General features: G+C 39.9%; 1 protein-coding gene across 1 annotated transcript; it reads left to right on the top strand.

The window, feature by feature from the left end:
- The first annotated feature begins 12,982 nt into the window (after positions 1 to 12,982).
- On the top strand, positions 12,983 to 14,192 carry LOC140136105 (threonine aspartase 1-like). The gene has a single exon (XM_072157813.1). It carries the CDS (start codon positions 13,000 to 13,002, stop codon positions 14,152 to 14,154), a length of 1,155 nt encoding a protein of 384 aa, XP_072013914.1. The 5' UTR covers positions 12,983 to 12,999; the 3' UTR covers positions 14,155 to 14,192.
- The last annotated feature ends 289 nt before the right edge of the window (positions 14,193 to 14,481 follow it).

Raw genomic sequence — 14,481 nt, 5'->3', positions numbered from 1 at the left:
GCAAGTGTTAAAATTCTTTTGTTTTATATTGTTTTCAGCGATTGATAAATTGATGTAACTTTTCAAAGAAAAGTTGTATCAACATGGGCTTTTTAGTTTCAGAAAGCTCTTAATGTCCTGGTCGACATGTGACTCATTCCCCATGTCACATTTATTGATAGGTCCTTAACTTGCCATTAAGTACCGGAGGTTTTGAAGTCAAGTGCTTTTCCGCCCAATTGGGTGATTTGCGTTCTAAGTTAGGGTAAATCCACCCAAATATCCGGTATTAGGAAGTTTAAAAATTGGGCTACCGTGGATTTGCGAGCCAATGTGCCGTGCCTTGGAGCTGAAAAGTTTTGGCAACACTACAGCTACATCCATGGAGCCAAAAATGAGACCACATATGTGACACGATCAAGGGAAATGAGTCGGATGTCGCTAATATTGATTTTGAGATATTGACAAAGAAAGTATTAAAATTCTTTTGTTTTATATTGTTTTCAGCGATTGATAAATTGATGTAACTTTGCAAAGAAAAGTCCTATCAACATGGGGTTTTCAGTTTCTGAAAGCTCTAATTATCCTCTTCAGAAACATATGTAAACCTCATTTTCGACCAGGGTCGACATGCGACTCATTCCCCTTGATCATGTCACATATTGTGATGTTTCTTATTTGTGGAACCATGGAGGTGTAATCAAAATTTATACCTCGATGGTGGAACAGATATCAATGGAGTGCCCTGTAACTTAGTATCCAATAACGCCCAGAGTTCAGTTTTTCGCGTTCACCGGACCTGGAAAAAATTACATAACGTGAATGGGTCCAGCAGGCTGTGCTTGGACCCGGAAAAAATCCCATCCAAGAAATTGTAAACATGGTAAATAGCATTGGCGACATTATTGTAACGTAATTTACACAATCCAAAGAAATGTCCACCTCTTCTACAGTTCCCCTTGTATCACTAATCAAACATTTATGTGCATGAAATAGCGATGGGTGAGCCCACACTGTGTATCATGTAGCAGTGATTTGAGTAATTGTATGTATAATTTATGAATGAAAAGTTGTTTTAAAAATATGCTGTGAGCCGAGCGGAGTCGGTGGTTGTACATTTCCTGGTGACAATTACAAAAACACGTTTTTGCGGTAGATGTATTTTCAACTGAGCAATTAATAACAAATAATTTAGATGATTAACCCTTTCACGCACCGTGTCCTCATATGAGGACGGATAATAAATGCACAATGAAAAATGTATTAATACCCCCTCATCAATGTGCAATGTTGCATTACAATGTCAAGACAGGGCAGTATACACTCTGAGCTTTTATAAATGCCTACAGGCTCTATTTACCCCCAGGCACATTTCTACAATTGGGATTTCACAGCCATGCGCTGTTCTTTATGATCCCTGGATCGGCCAAATTTTTTACCTTTTTATGACGTAGGAAAGTGACTACAATTTTTTATTAGTATTTATAGATGTTATAGAACATAATGGAAACAAATATATTGTGACAAATATTTTAGAATACTTGAAAATAGTGAAAAACCATGTACGTGTCCTCATATGAGGACACTGCGCCATTGTGGTGTCTTACTATAGCGCCCTCCCGTCCTCATAAGAGGACACTGTGCATTTATAGATATGTAACATTTACCATGGTGGTATAGGAAAGTACATACATATAGAATGAAATAGGCCTACATGTACTACAGAGTGGATGTAATAATGATTGTATTTCAACTTGAGTTGTTGAACTCTAATTAGGCTAGGAATAACATCTAGTTGAATTTAAATTATGATTACAAGTTGTAATTCATGAAATCTAATTCACAAGTTGTAATTCATGAACTTCAATTCATTTGTATGCATGTCCATGGTGCAGATATGTCACTTGTTTCTGTTTATTGCCTGAATTCCTTTTTTTTTTCAAAGTCCAATAATATTTCTACATGTACATCATTTTTAGCCCAAGTTGTTTACATTTTACCCCAATTTCTCTACTATTTCAGAAAAGACTTAAGTCTTAAGTTTTTCTATGTAGATGTAGCATGTCAATATTTGTATATTGACGTCCTTGTTGCGCAGTGTCCTCATATGAGGACATGTGCATAATTAATTAATGGAACACCCCCCAAAAAATTTGACATTGGGTATGTATTTGTAATCCCTTTAGATGTAAAATAAGTTAATAACGCAATATAAATTTTTTGTGAATTTAAAACTTAATTTGTGCATGAAAGGGTTAAGGTAGTGCATATTATTTGGTACGGTAGTACAATGTAGTAGTTATTATTGTAGTTTTGTTGAGAATAGTAGCCGATCGCCGTAAGTCGTCTTTTATCCAATAATTTGGCGCGCCAGTAGGCCTACTGAGTGAAGATGGCATTTCCGGGTGTTCCGCCATCCGTACATCAGATGCACAAGTGAATTTGGGCCCACAAAAATCAGTTTGGGACCCGCAAATTTCAACTAAATGGGATCTGAATGGGTCCAGCATAAAAAAGTGGACCCAGTTATTTGAGAGCAAACTGTGAACCCTGATAAAGTCCTAATGATAAATGAAGATACCGAGTTACAGTTACTGGAACTAGCCCATATGTCAGTGTTCCATATGACATGTAAAGGTCATTCATACTACGCTGCAATTGCGTAGTATGAACAGACCTTTATAATTTATTCAAAAAATACAGTTGACTCATCGAAATAACTTTCATCAATATTTCATTCAACTTTAATAACAAAATATAGTTACGACTCGTACATTGTAAGGATATAACAACCATCATGTCCATAGCAAAAAATGTCAATGTTGTCCGACTCAAAAATGATAGCAACATACAAATGTACTCCATCTATGATCTTACCTAGCCGGTGTTATGCACTTTCAGTTTCCCATGCGTTTGAATGGGAATTATTTTGCCATAGTCGCCACAAGTTTAGGGAGCACATTTCTCCAATATTTTGACAAGTTGATATAAAATGTTCTATTCTATATTGTTTGACAATATATGTCATTTGCCAATTTAGTACGTCCAAAGTTGTAATTGTGTGTTTTTGATCGCAAAGATCGGATATTTTTATTCCCCATTCCAATTCTGCACCCTTCGCAAGGGTGGAGAATTCGGCAGAACTTTGACAATAATTTTGCCTTTTTGGACACTAAACTGCATTTGATCTAGCTCGAGATACTCTAGCTAAAATACAGGTTTACATTTACTATCTTACATTATCTTGCTGTATTTCAGCTAGAGCTCCAAACGACAAGCTTCCGGGTTTTTTGGAGAACAATACTAGCTACGTAAGATGAAGAAGAAACCCGCCTCGGAGCCCGCCCTACTCATTATTTCATTGTAGTTATTGCAATTTGCCTCCACACATTACGTAATCAACACAAAGCTTTTGTGAGGATTAGCGAACGGACAAGAAATTGACAGTGGCGGATACGCAGGACACGCCGATTGTTAGTTGTCAATCATGAATTGCCGCAACGTATTAATATTTTACTGCATGGCATTCCGCAAACACCAAGACAAATTATGCCGTATTTTTCCAAAGATCATCTCATATTATGAAGTAAGCTGAATGCGATCTGTACTTTTGTAACATTCCGATCGCTTTTGATCACCTATTATCGGCGAATTTGCTTGAAAACATGTGAGTTCATGTTGTGTAAACATAATTAGCATAGACACAAATGAAATTACGATGCAATACAATGCAATTTGAATGCGCAGCAGATCTATAGAAATAACGCTGTTCGGTTTTATGCAGAATTAGACCCTGTCTGATTTGATCATTATTTGAATAAAAGTGTGTTTATATTGCTAACGAAGATGAATTACGTACCGTAAATAACAGGTACGGTAACCAACACGATAAAGGGTGCACCTCCGTGTATGCAGGTTAAAGATAAACACTTGTGCTGAGCATCAAATTGGTCACTTATCGCTCACTGTTCAAAATGTGACATCTCCACCAATTACAGTCCCCGAAACTGTCTACTTTTTAGCTGCCCGCAATTCCGAAACATTTAGTGATAGTTAAAAATGCGATCCCCAACCCTTTGGTTACCTTTGGACGAATTTGCAGAAATCTCCGCGGAGTCTCCGTGTCTGAAATTCCCCGGTACAAACATCGAAAATGTCGCATTTCTCAGTCCCGGTTATGATACTATATCCGCATCGCTGTTTTCATACATGAATATGCATGTCTCTTACCCCTGTAAGGTCAAAAACGTGGCGTTGATTTCAACCAATCCGATCCACCGATTGTGACCTTTACATGAATATTTAATATTAATAAGCAGCTTGATACTGACGTCATATATCTGAGGTGACAGGAGGCAGCAGATACCATTTTGGTCAACTGAACTCTACTTGTGCGTTCTTTTGGTTGACATAAAATAAATCGAACAAAATTTTCAATAACGGGTAATAGTAGGTAGGATTTCAATTTTTTATTAATGAAGTTACTTGTAGTTTTGAGGAATGACAAAGTTGTTTTTGGAAACTATAGATGTTTGTTTCAACTGATGATATATTGGTTCGCATGGTGAGTGAATTTGTGAAGAGATTTGCTTGTTTGAGTGATAGTAGGATACAGGATGTAGGCTAGTCCTCTGTGTTTGACCGGCTCCGACGTCTCAATTCACGCGGCATTATTCGTACCTGCTAACCAGACAGCAATACTGCGTATTGCTGTATGGAACCAGATACAGGTTAACAACTCAAGTCTCTCCCTGATAGTCATAACGACCAAATGATAAATGACGACTATGGAAGACTGGTCACTGAGTTCCGCAGTCATGGCAGTCTAATTTTAGCTAGGGCAAACTGACACTGTCACTGACAGCTCAACACCCCAAAAAAAACAACAACAAGAAACAAACAAAACACAACAACCATCCATTATCATCTAGACTGCGGAACTCAGTCTTCAATGATAGATTGATAGTCAATAATTTATATTTTGGTCGTTACATGACTATACTAAAATGCAGAAAACCTTAGACGAGCGCGTATTGTAAGGATACATCACGTATATACTGCGTTGCACGCACTTGTCTCTGATTGGCTGCTAAGGCGATATATTGTTGCTGAGTGGACATTTATGAATGAACTGTGCGACGTACGCGTTGTTAGCGCCGAATTTGCAACATCACGGTAGTCGCGCTCGTAAAAGGTTTGCTGCATTTTAGTATATCTGTTCATCATGCATGCATGATCATTGACATGGACATTGATGGAATGGATGATAAATTTTATTTTTAAGCTTACCTAGTCTCGTTCTCGTGTTAAATTTTATCCTTTACACATACTCTACATCCATATCGAGAGCTGATGTATGTACTACTGCAAGAGTGTAATAAAATGGCGCGAATGTTCATGTGGCAGACAATAGCAATATATTTATGCAATCGATAATCATTGAATCATCAAATGCATGAATGCATGCATGGCGTTACGTAACTAGGAACTTCCTCCAATTCCGGTGTAAGGTCAAAGGTTATGTTTTGCTACAGCGCCACTTGTAAACAATCGTACCATGTGCAGTTGTGGACTGGCATGCACTTATATAAATTGCCCGAAACTGTGTAAAATAGTTCGCAGTTCTTGTCACATAGTATTTATATGAACGGTTGACTTGTCCATGGGAGCATGACATCAGTTGGCCATTTGATGATTTGATTTGCAGTAAAATTGCACTTCTTACAGATTTTGGTAAGCTTAAATAATTTTATTCATGTTATTTACTAACTCAGTAAGTCTTACTGCACTGGTAGTGGTACTGCACTGCCTCGCCTCTGCCAGTACTCAGTATACTGATATATACAGTCACAGTTGTAGCAACTACAAATTTCAAACGTTTGATGACTTGTTCTGAAGTTGTAGGGTGTCTTCAGTGTTAATTTTTTTTTCATTATAAATGTTGCAAAATATTAATTGACAATAAATAAACAACCTGTTTGACCTCCCCATATATTCATACATTGCTCACCTGTGTTTTCATATCATGTTTTGTGGTGAAAAATGATTACAAATGTGTAATTTGCAATCATTAATGGAGCAACGATTTCTTCGTACTGACGGCTATGTATGCATATATATGAATGCACATATTTATACAAACACATACATGTACACAGCACCTGTTGGAACTGCCGGTCGGAGCCGGGAGTTTCAATTATTGGAACTGACTGATACTTGAAATCGAATCCATGGGTTCATACAGTCACTTGGGGCCAATGACACACATTCGATGGGTGTAGCCAGTCTACTGCTTTTTCAATAGCGTTACGGTACAACTAAAATGTATAAATTTGAAAATATACCTTGTCGGCTCTATGACTCATGGAGCGACTAAATTTTTGAAAGTAATGTTTTCCTGAAAGACAAACAAACAAATGTGTAAACAAACAACATGAAATATATGAATTTTCAACTAAGTTTTTACGTAGAGTAGACTGCAAAGCTTGCAAAGACTATCAACTTTGTCATCCCAAGTCAAAAGATATAAAAACTTTTGTCATCCCATTTTCAGCAAAGGGCCACTTGTGATTTTACCCAGAAACTGGCGGCTTGAGAAATACCGTACTGACGCGAGTATAGTCCCACCTTCGAGTAAAGTCCCACCCCCAAATTTTCGAAAAATTTCAGAAATTTCCAGGACCTAGACCTAAATGCTAGGATCATTCATGGTTGACCTAAAAAAATAAAAAATTCATGTCATACTCTATTAATGATTTCAAAATGCATTCAAATTCAATGCACTTTGAAATCATTAATAGAGTATGACATGAATACAAATTATCAATTTTCATATTAAAAATACAAAACATCTGGCAATTTTTTTTTTTTTTAGGTCAACCACGAATTACATGGATCGAATCCATGGGTTCCTACAGTTCCTGAGGGCCGATCTGAGGGCTGATGACACACATTCGATGGGTGTAACCCCCGGGGGGGTTCTCAGTACAAATGACCATACGGGGACGTGCCGCAAATATGGGTAGCATTTTCAGCCTCTTGGTATATCAATGACCCCTTTTTCAAAGCATATTTTGGTATATGAATGTTTCCTTTTTTTCAAAATTTTCACAATTTTTTCGAAAAATAGCCCAATTTTTTCGTTAATTTAGCCAAAATTTTCCCAAAATTTTGGGAAAATTTGTAAAAACTAGGACAATTTGGGTTAAATTCGGCCGAAAATTTTGACTTTTGGTATATAAATGGGTCCAAATTTCTTGAAAAATTGGTATATTTATGGGTCCACTTTCAAATTCTCAGCGGCACGTCCCTACCAAAACCAAACTTGAGTACCCCCCCCGGGGTGTAACCACGAATGATCCTAGCATTTAGGTCTTTTTTTGAAATTCGAGTATAGTCCCACCCCCCAATTTTGATAAATGTTCACCCAAAAACGGGGTGGGACTATACTCGCGTCAGTACGGTAGGCCTACATTTAAAAAAAAATCTGAATAAAAATACAGAATCTTTCTCTCTCAATCTTGGCAGATGCTTAGTACAAGGATTCAATTTCAACTATTGTCTCTGCACAACATAGAAGACTGCACCATACAGAGAGTAGCCTATCTCAATGGCTTCTAATTTTCATCATGGGCCAAAGAGCGGAAGAGGAAGATTTACTTCTCAACGGTCATTAGGCTGGTGTTGAACATGTCATCATTGGTCAACCTTCCAACACTGGCCAACATGTTCCAGATCAGGGCGAACTACTACATATTGGTAGATCTTGGCTGCTGGGTGAAAAGAAAAAAAGCTGAAACAGGGCTGATCACCCGTAAAGCTGTTGGGACTGGACTAAAATAAGTCCCATCAAAACCCGCGATTACGAAAACTACAAGCAAATCTTCAAAAATACCGAGGGTAGATGAGCGGCAGTCTACTGTTGACTCCATGACGGACCAGCGGGAACTCGGCACACCATCACGAACTGTTGGCCCTGATTATTGTCACCTGTCTACCTTCAAACCTCTTGTAATATCTACATATAATGTCCGTACTGTTAATCAACAAGGGAAAATCCATCAGCTATTCACGGGCTGTGCTGATGCAGGTATCGACATTGCCGGAATTCAAGAACATCGTCTCATTACACCAAGCCCAACTAATGAACTTTGGTCAGACGATAGGAACTGGGTTTTAATATTCAGTTCTGCTACCAAGCAAAGACATGGAGGAGTGGGTCTGGTCATGTCCAAGCACATTCACAGATGTCTTAAGAGTGTTGAAGCTGTTTCCGAGAGGATACTATTTGTAACATTCCATGGTAACCCACAGCTTAGCATCACTGTTGTATGCACCCACTGAGTGCTCAACATCTTCTGACAAGGAGGAATCCTATTCATCACTATCTGACCACCTGGATGGTATGAAAAGGCACAACATCCATCTCATCCTCGGCGATTTTAATGCCAGAATAGGAGCAGACAGTCATCTTTCCCATCCTTGGGTCATTGGTCCATACTGTTACCATGATTCAACAAATGAGTCTGACAATGGTGAGCGCCTGGTCAACACTTGCCAGGAGTACAATCTCAGACCAGCCCAGATGAGATTCCCCCAACCCAGGAACCGTCTCTGGACTTGGACCCATCCAGCTGGATCAACCCATGCACAGTTAGATCACATTCTAATAAACAGCAAGTGGGTAAATTCTCTTCGCAACTATCGAGCATACAACTCAGTAGAAGTGGACTCCGATCATCGTATTGTGAGTGTCCGTCTAGCTGCCAGTCTGCGAACAAGCAAAGGAAAACCTTGCAAGAGACCAAAATTCAACTGGAAGAAGTTGCAAGATCCTGAAACAAAGGAGGAATTTCAGCTGGAGCTATCAAACAGATTCCTGGTCTTGAGCATGGATGATGCCACACCCATCTCTGATAGGTATGAGACCTTTGAGACAGCGGTTCGTGAAGTTGCTGACAAAGTTATTGGAAAGCAAGAGCCATGCGGACTGCCAAGTTGGGTATCAGATTCAACCATCAGACTTAAACTTGAAAGGGATGAAGCCAAAAGGGTACTCCATTTCAAAGTCTCGTCAAGCTAGAGAAAGATGGAGGAACTTGAACACCAGCCTTAACAACTCTTATAAAGCTGACGAGCTTGCTACCCTCAATAAGCAGATGGAAGACCTGAAGCTGGCCGACGAGATGGGGAATTACACCACCACCTGGAAAATCATACACTCGCTTTCTGGGAAGAACTCAAGGAAAGGGGTGAAAGTCAAAAAGAGCGATGGCTCGATGGCACAGCCCCAACCAGTGACCATGAACTGCTTGTAGAATGGAAGGAATATTTTAGCTCAATCCTTAACAACGACAGTGGCACAGCAGCTTCAGAACTTCCTGCACCAGCTGTTGAAGATCTTCCTATCATCACTGAGCCTCCAACTCGTAAAGAAGTAGTCAAAGCAATAGCAGCCATGAGGACCAACAAGGCAGCAGCATTGGACTGTGCTATAACTGCTGAAGCACTTCAGGGAGGAGGGGATAGCATGATTGATATGATTCTCAAATTCTGCATGGAAGTATTTTCAACGCTGACACCGCCACGTCAATGGGTCACAAATGTCATCATTCCTCTACCAAAGAAAGGCGACCTCTCTCTCATGACAAACTACCGTGGTATTTCGCTTATAAATGTCCATTGCCGCAAAAGTGTACAACAAGATCCTTTTGAACAGGATCCGACCTCACGTTGATCCTCTACTGAGAAGCAACCAGGCTGGCTTTAGATCAGGTCGCAGCTGTGCTCAGCAAATTACACATGTTGAGGAGGATCATGGAAGGCTTCAAGGAGTACCAACTTCCCTTGACCGTCACTTTTGTGGACTTCAAAAAAGCCTTCGACTCCATCAAACAGGTCCGTCATGTTTTCAGTGCTGCGGCATTATGGAATACCAAAGGTTGTGGTAAATGCCATCCAGGTGCTCTACAAGGACTCCAATAGTGCCGTTATGGTAGATGGAAGTATCTCAGAGCCTTTCCAAGTAACAACTGGAGTGCTTTAGGGTGATGTGTTAGCACCATTCCTGTTTATTATCCTGGTAGATTACCTTCTGAAGAAATCAACTTCTGGAATTGACGCTGGAATTGTTACCTACCCACGTCGGTCAAGCAGGTATCCTGCTAGGATGCTGAGTGACCTGGATTTTGCTGATGATATTGCCCTGTTGGAATCTTCCACAGCCCGGGCCCAGTCGCAGCTTACTAGGACTGCAACTGCAGCAGCAGATCTAGGCCTTGTCATCAGCACACCTAAGACAGAATATATGACTGCAAACTGTAATGCCCAACCAGCACTTGAAGTTTATGGTAGTACCATCAACCATGTCACAGACTTTAAGTACTTGGGTTACAAGATGGGCTCTAGTGCTGGAGACCTAAAAAGAAGAAAAGCACTAGCCTGGGCAGCTTTCTGGAAACTGGAACGCCTTTGGAGAAGCCCATCCCTGCCAATCGAAACAAAAATCAAGCTGTTTGAGACAACTTGTGTTACTGTCTTTCTGTACGGGTGTGAGTCATGGGTAATCACCAAGGACATGGAAAACAAAATCAATGCCTTTGCAACATCTTGCTACAGAGTCATGTTAAACATCAAGCGTGTGGATCGGATTCCAAATGAAACCATCTACAATCTGACCATACCAACACCACTCCACTGGTTGCCAGAGTCAAGATTCATCAACTCAAATTTCTTGGCCATATACTGCGTCTTGAAGACGACGAGCCTGTGAAAGAATATGCCCTTTATATACCACCACATGGGAAGAGGAAACCGGGACGGCCGCGCACACTGTACTTACAGTATGTCCAGCACCTCCTGGGATATACTGAAGGGATGTTGCAGCCAAACAAAATTGTTTCGCTTGCCCAAGATCGCAATAGTTGGAGAAAGCTTGTAGTCGCCTGCTCCGCAGCCGACTGATGATGATGATGATGATTCATTCATCTATTTTGAGGACACAGTGTGACATGATCTGGTCCATGGAGGCCAAAGATGGCAAATTTGAAAACTATGGAGTAAAAAACCCAATAAATACATATAAGAAAATAGAAATCACAAACCTTCATCTTTAGAAGTATGGTAGACCTTTGGTGTTTTCAGTATGATAGCCTAATGTTTGTAGATAAAAACTCTATTTTTAAAAATGCCTGCTTTGGTCAGATCATGGATAATGTCCAGCCTGCACCTGAATTGTTATCCCATAGATTTTGAACAATTTAGCTGAAAATGTGGATAAAATAATTAAGGCACCTGCATGCCTTGTGACTTCGACCTGTCTACATGTACCATCCAATAAGCGTCCTGGGTGCTTTACAAAGTCATTTTGGCTGTGGTGGGCGCTTATTTACAAGCCGACGACGAACGTCGGCTTGTACTGTCTTCTTCCAATTCTTTCTTTCTTTCTTTCTTTCTTTCTTCTGGCAACCTCGTGAGTCGCCATTAGCACACATGCATCGCTACTAGCCAGGGTCTTTAGGATGCCTACAGTTTTGGGGTCAAAGGTCATTAAGGGGTCACTTCCGGTCAAAAACCAAAATTATCAAAAATGTTCAAAAATTTTTATCTCAAAAGATAAACAGACCAGAATAATATAACCATCATACATGAATCAGTGTTCCCTGATGTATGCATGGTATTTTTATTTTGGGGGTCAAAGGTCATTAAGGGGTCACTTCCTTTTTTTAGCTGAATAACTTTAAGAATTTTTATCTCAACAACTAAACATAGTAGAATTTTTTAATTAAAATTGGAACAATGCATTTTGTCGGTGTACGTAAGGTTTTTTTTTCCATTGAAGTCAAAGGTCATTAAGGGGTCAAAAGGTCAATCAAAAATTTAAAAAATCAAAATCCATGTATAAGTTCCGATTAAGCTGAAATTCACCAGGAATATTTCTTATGACATCCTAAGCACAATGCAAGAGCAGTTGACCCCATCCGTGACCGAAGGGTCAAGTTATAGGGGTCAAAGGTCAAATTTCGAAATTGGTCCAATCGAGCTCAAATTCAACAGGAATTATTCTTACGACATTCTAAACATGTTAAAAATATTTATGACCCCAAAGGTCAAAGTTTAGGGGTCAAAGGTCGAATTTCTAAATTGCTCAAACTTGACCCATTAACAGGTCGGCTTGTGTGTCATGTCTCGCATGACTTTCTATATAGCTCTTGTTTTTACCTGGTTTACCTAATTTTTTCGTAAGGGCCCGTTAGCGTGGTGTATACGGTAGGCTACTGATAATAAACTGGTCTTGAAACAATGTCTATTTTGTAGTATTATTTATTTCTTCATACTGGTGCAGATACAACTGAATACAGAGCGATCAATTGTGGTGTTGGCCCGATGAGAGTTTGAATGAGAGAGTGAGAGAAAGATTTTTCCAGCACCTGACTTTTATTGCCGTCTCACTATTCATAACCAAATTTCTTTATCCTAATAAAATCGATTCGGATGACTCGGCAGTTAATGCAAGTTTGCCAAACAAGAATATCCTACAAAAAAGTATGGATCCCCCATCAGCATTCTGCACTGTTACAGGCCGTTTATTAGAGACAAATTTACCTATGTTATAATAGGGTCCCGAGAAGTTCTAGTAGCTTTTCTGATGCAGTACATTGTAAATGTATTGCAAGTTTACACAGGACTTCAAATAATAGGGTCCCGAGAAGTTCTAGTAGCTTTTCTTCTGATGCAGTAAATGTATTGCAAGTTTACACAGGACTTCAAATCCTCAAGCTATATCAATGTCTATCAGTCACTTCAACATTAATGGTACCCTTTAGCAAATTAAAAATACCCTGGGGGTGCTTATTGGGGTATGGGCGCGTATTGGAACGTATATAGTACATCACATTTCACTCTTGGTTTGTTTTTGTTTTTTTCAGATTTGTTGCAGATTAGAGACAACATCATTGAAGTTCATAGACTGGTGACAAATGCTTATAGTTTCCAGACAGTAGAAAAATATGCACAATTGAGATGACAGCAAATTTCCAAAAGAGTTTCATAGCAGTTCATGTTGGAGCGGGTTATCACAGTATCGCAATGACCGATGCATACAAAGAAGCATGCCAAAATGCATGCTTAGCTGGACTTGCAAAACTTGATGCAGGTGAGCATGCGCTTGAGGGTGCTGCAGCCGCTGTGGCTGTATTAGAAGATGACCAGATCACAAATGCAGGGACGGGTTCGAATCTTAACTTACATGGTAATGTCGAATGCGATGCAAGCATCATGGATGGAGAGAGGTTACTGTTTGGTGCTGTTGGAGCGTTATCTGGAGTGAAGAATCCTATTAGTGTTGCGAAAGAAGTGGTAAAAGAGCAAATTAAGGGACAGATGAGTCTAGGGCGGGTTCCACCAAGCGTTCTGGTTGGAAATGGAGCCTTGAAATGGGCATGTGATCATGATATTGGAGTTGTTAGTGGGAGTGACATGATAAGCCAAAAGGCATTATCGGCATACAGGAAGCATAAACAAAGGTTGATGGAAGTTGAGCAAGAAGCGAGGTTGAGTGCTAAGCGTTCAAAACTTGATGCAGACATTGAAGATATTGTCAACACTCCTGAAAATTCACTGCTTGAGAGTATAATCAGCACTCCTGAAGAGTCACTACTTGATACAGTGGGTGTGGTGTGTATGGACGCAAAAGGGAATGTATGCAGTGCTTCATCAAGTGGTGGCATAGCACTGAAACATCCAGGACGAGTTGGACAAACTGGTATTTTTGGAAGCGGATGTTGGGCACAAAATGGTAACACTGATACCGCATCCGTAGCATGTTGTACAACTGGTTGTGGGGAGCATCTCATGAGAACACTCCTTGCAAAGGAGTGCTACGACAGCTTAACTGGATCAGACAATGCATCATTAGCGATCAGTACTGTGTTTAAGAACAAATTTCTAGAATCGCCAATGCTAAATGGTGTCAAGTTCAAGTTTGGTGGTGCCCTTGTGGTTAAATGTTGGGGGCATGATGATGTAGAATTGGTTTGGGCCCATACTACCAAAAGTATGTGTATTGGATATATGATGAGTGGTGAGAAGAAAGGGAAGACTGTCATGTCCAGGTTATCAGATACATCGGTAGCTGGGATATCTCTTTCTGTGGGTGGAAAACATTTTCACACATAGCATAGAATGACCAGGAACAAGGCATCTTCAGCAGTGGCGGCGCTTACGGGGGCGGGGGCAAATGTTTTCCCCAAGTTTTGAGGCAAAACCCCCAAATTACGTAAATCCCCCTCCCCAGCAAATTCACTTTGACTCCCAATGTTCTCCCCCCCTGGAAAAATTCCTTGTGCCGCCACTGATCGTCGGGCAGGAAAAGCTTTATCTGTGTGTTTTCACTGTTATACCCACTTTTTAATAGCAAATGTGGAGGACATACATGTAAATTACACTTCACTAATGAAACAATTTTTGAACAATCTAGTTTTAATGGCTATATCGTTAAATTGG

Source organism: Amphiura filiformis, chromosome 2 (assembly GCF_039555335.1).
Source record: "Amphiura filiformis chromosome 2, Afil_fr2py, whole genome shotgun sequence".
In the NCBI taxonomy this organism is placed as follows: domain Eukaryota; kingdom Metazoa; phylum Echinodermata; class Ophiuroidea; order Amphilepidida; family Amphiuridae; genus Amphiura; species Amphiura filiformis.
This window is presented reverse-complemented; position numbering and strand designations above follow the sequence as displayed.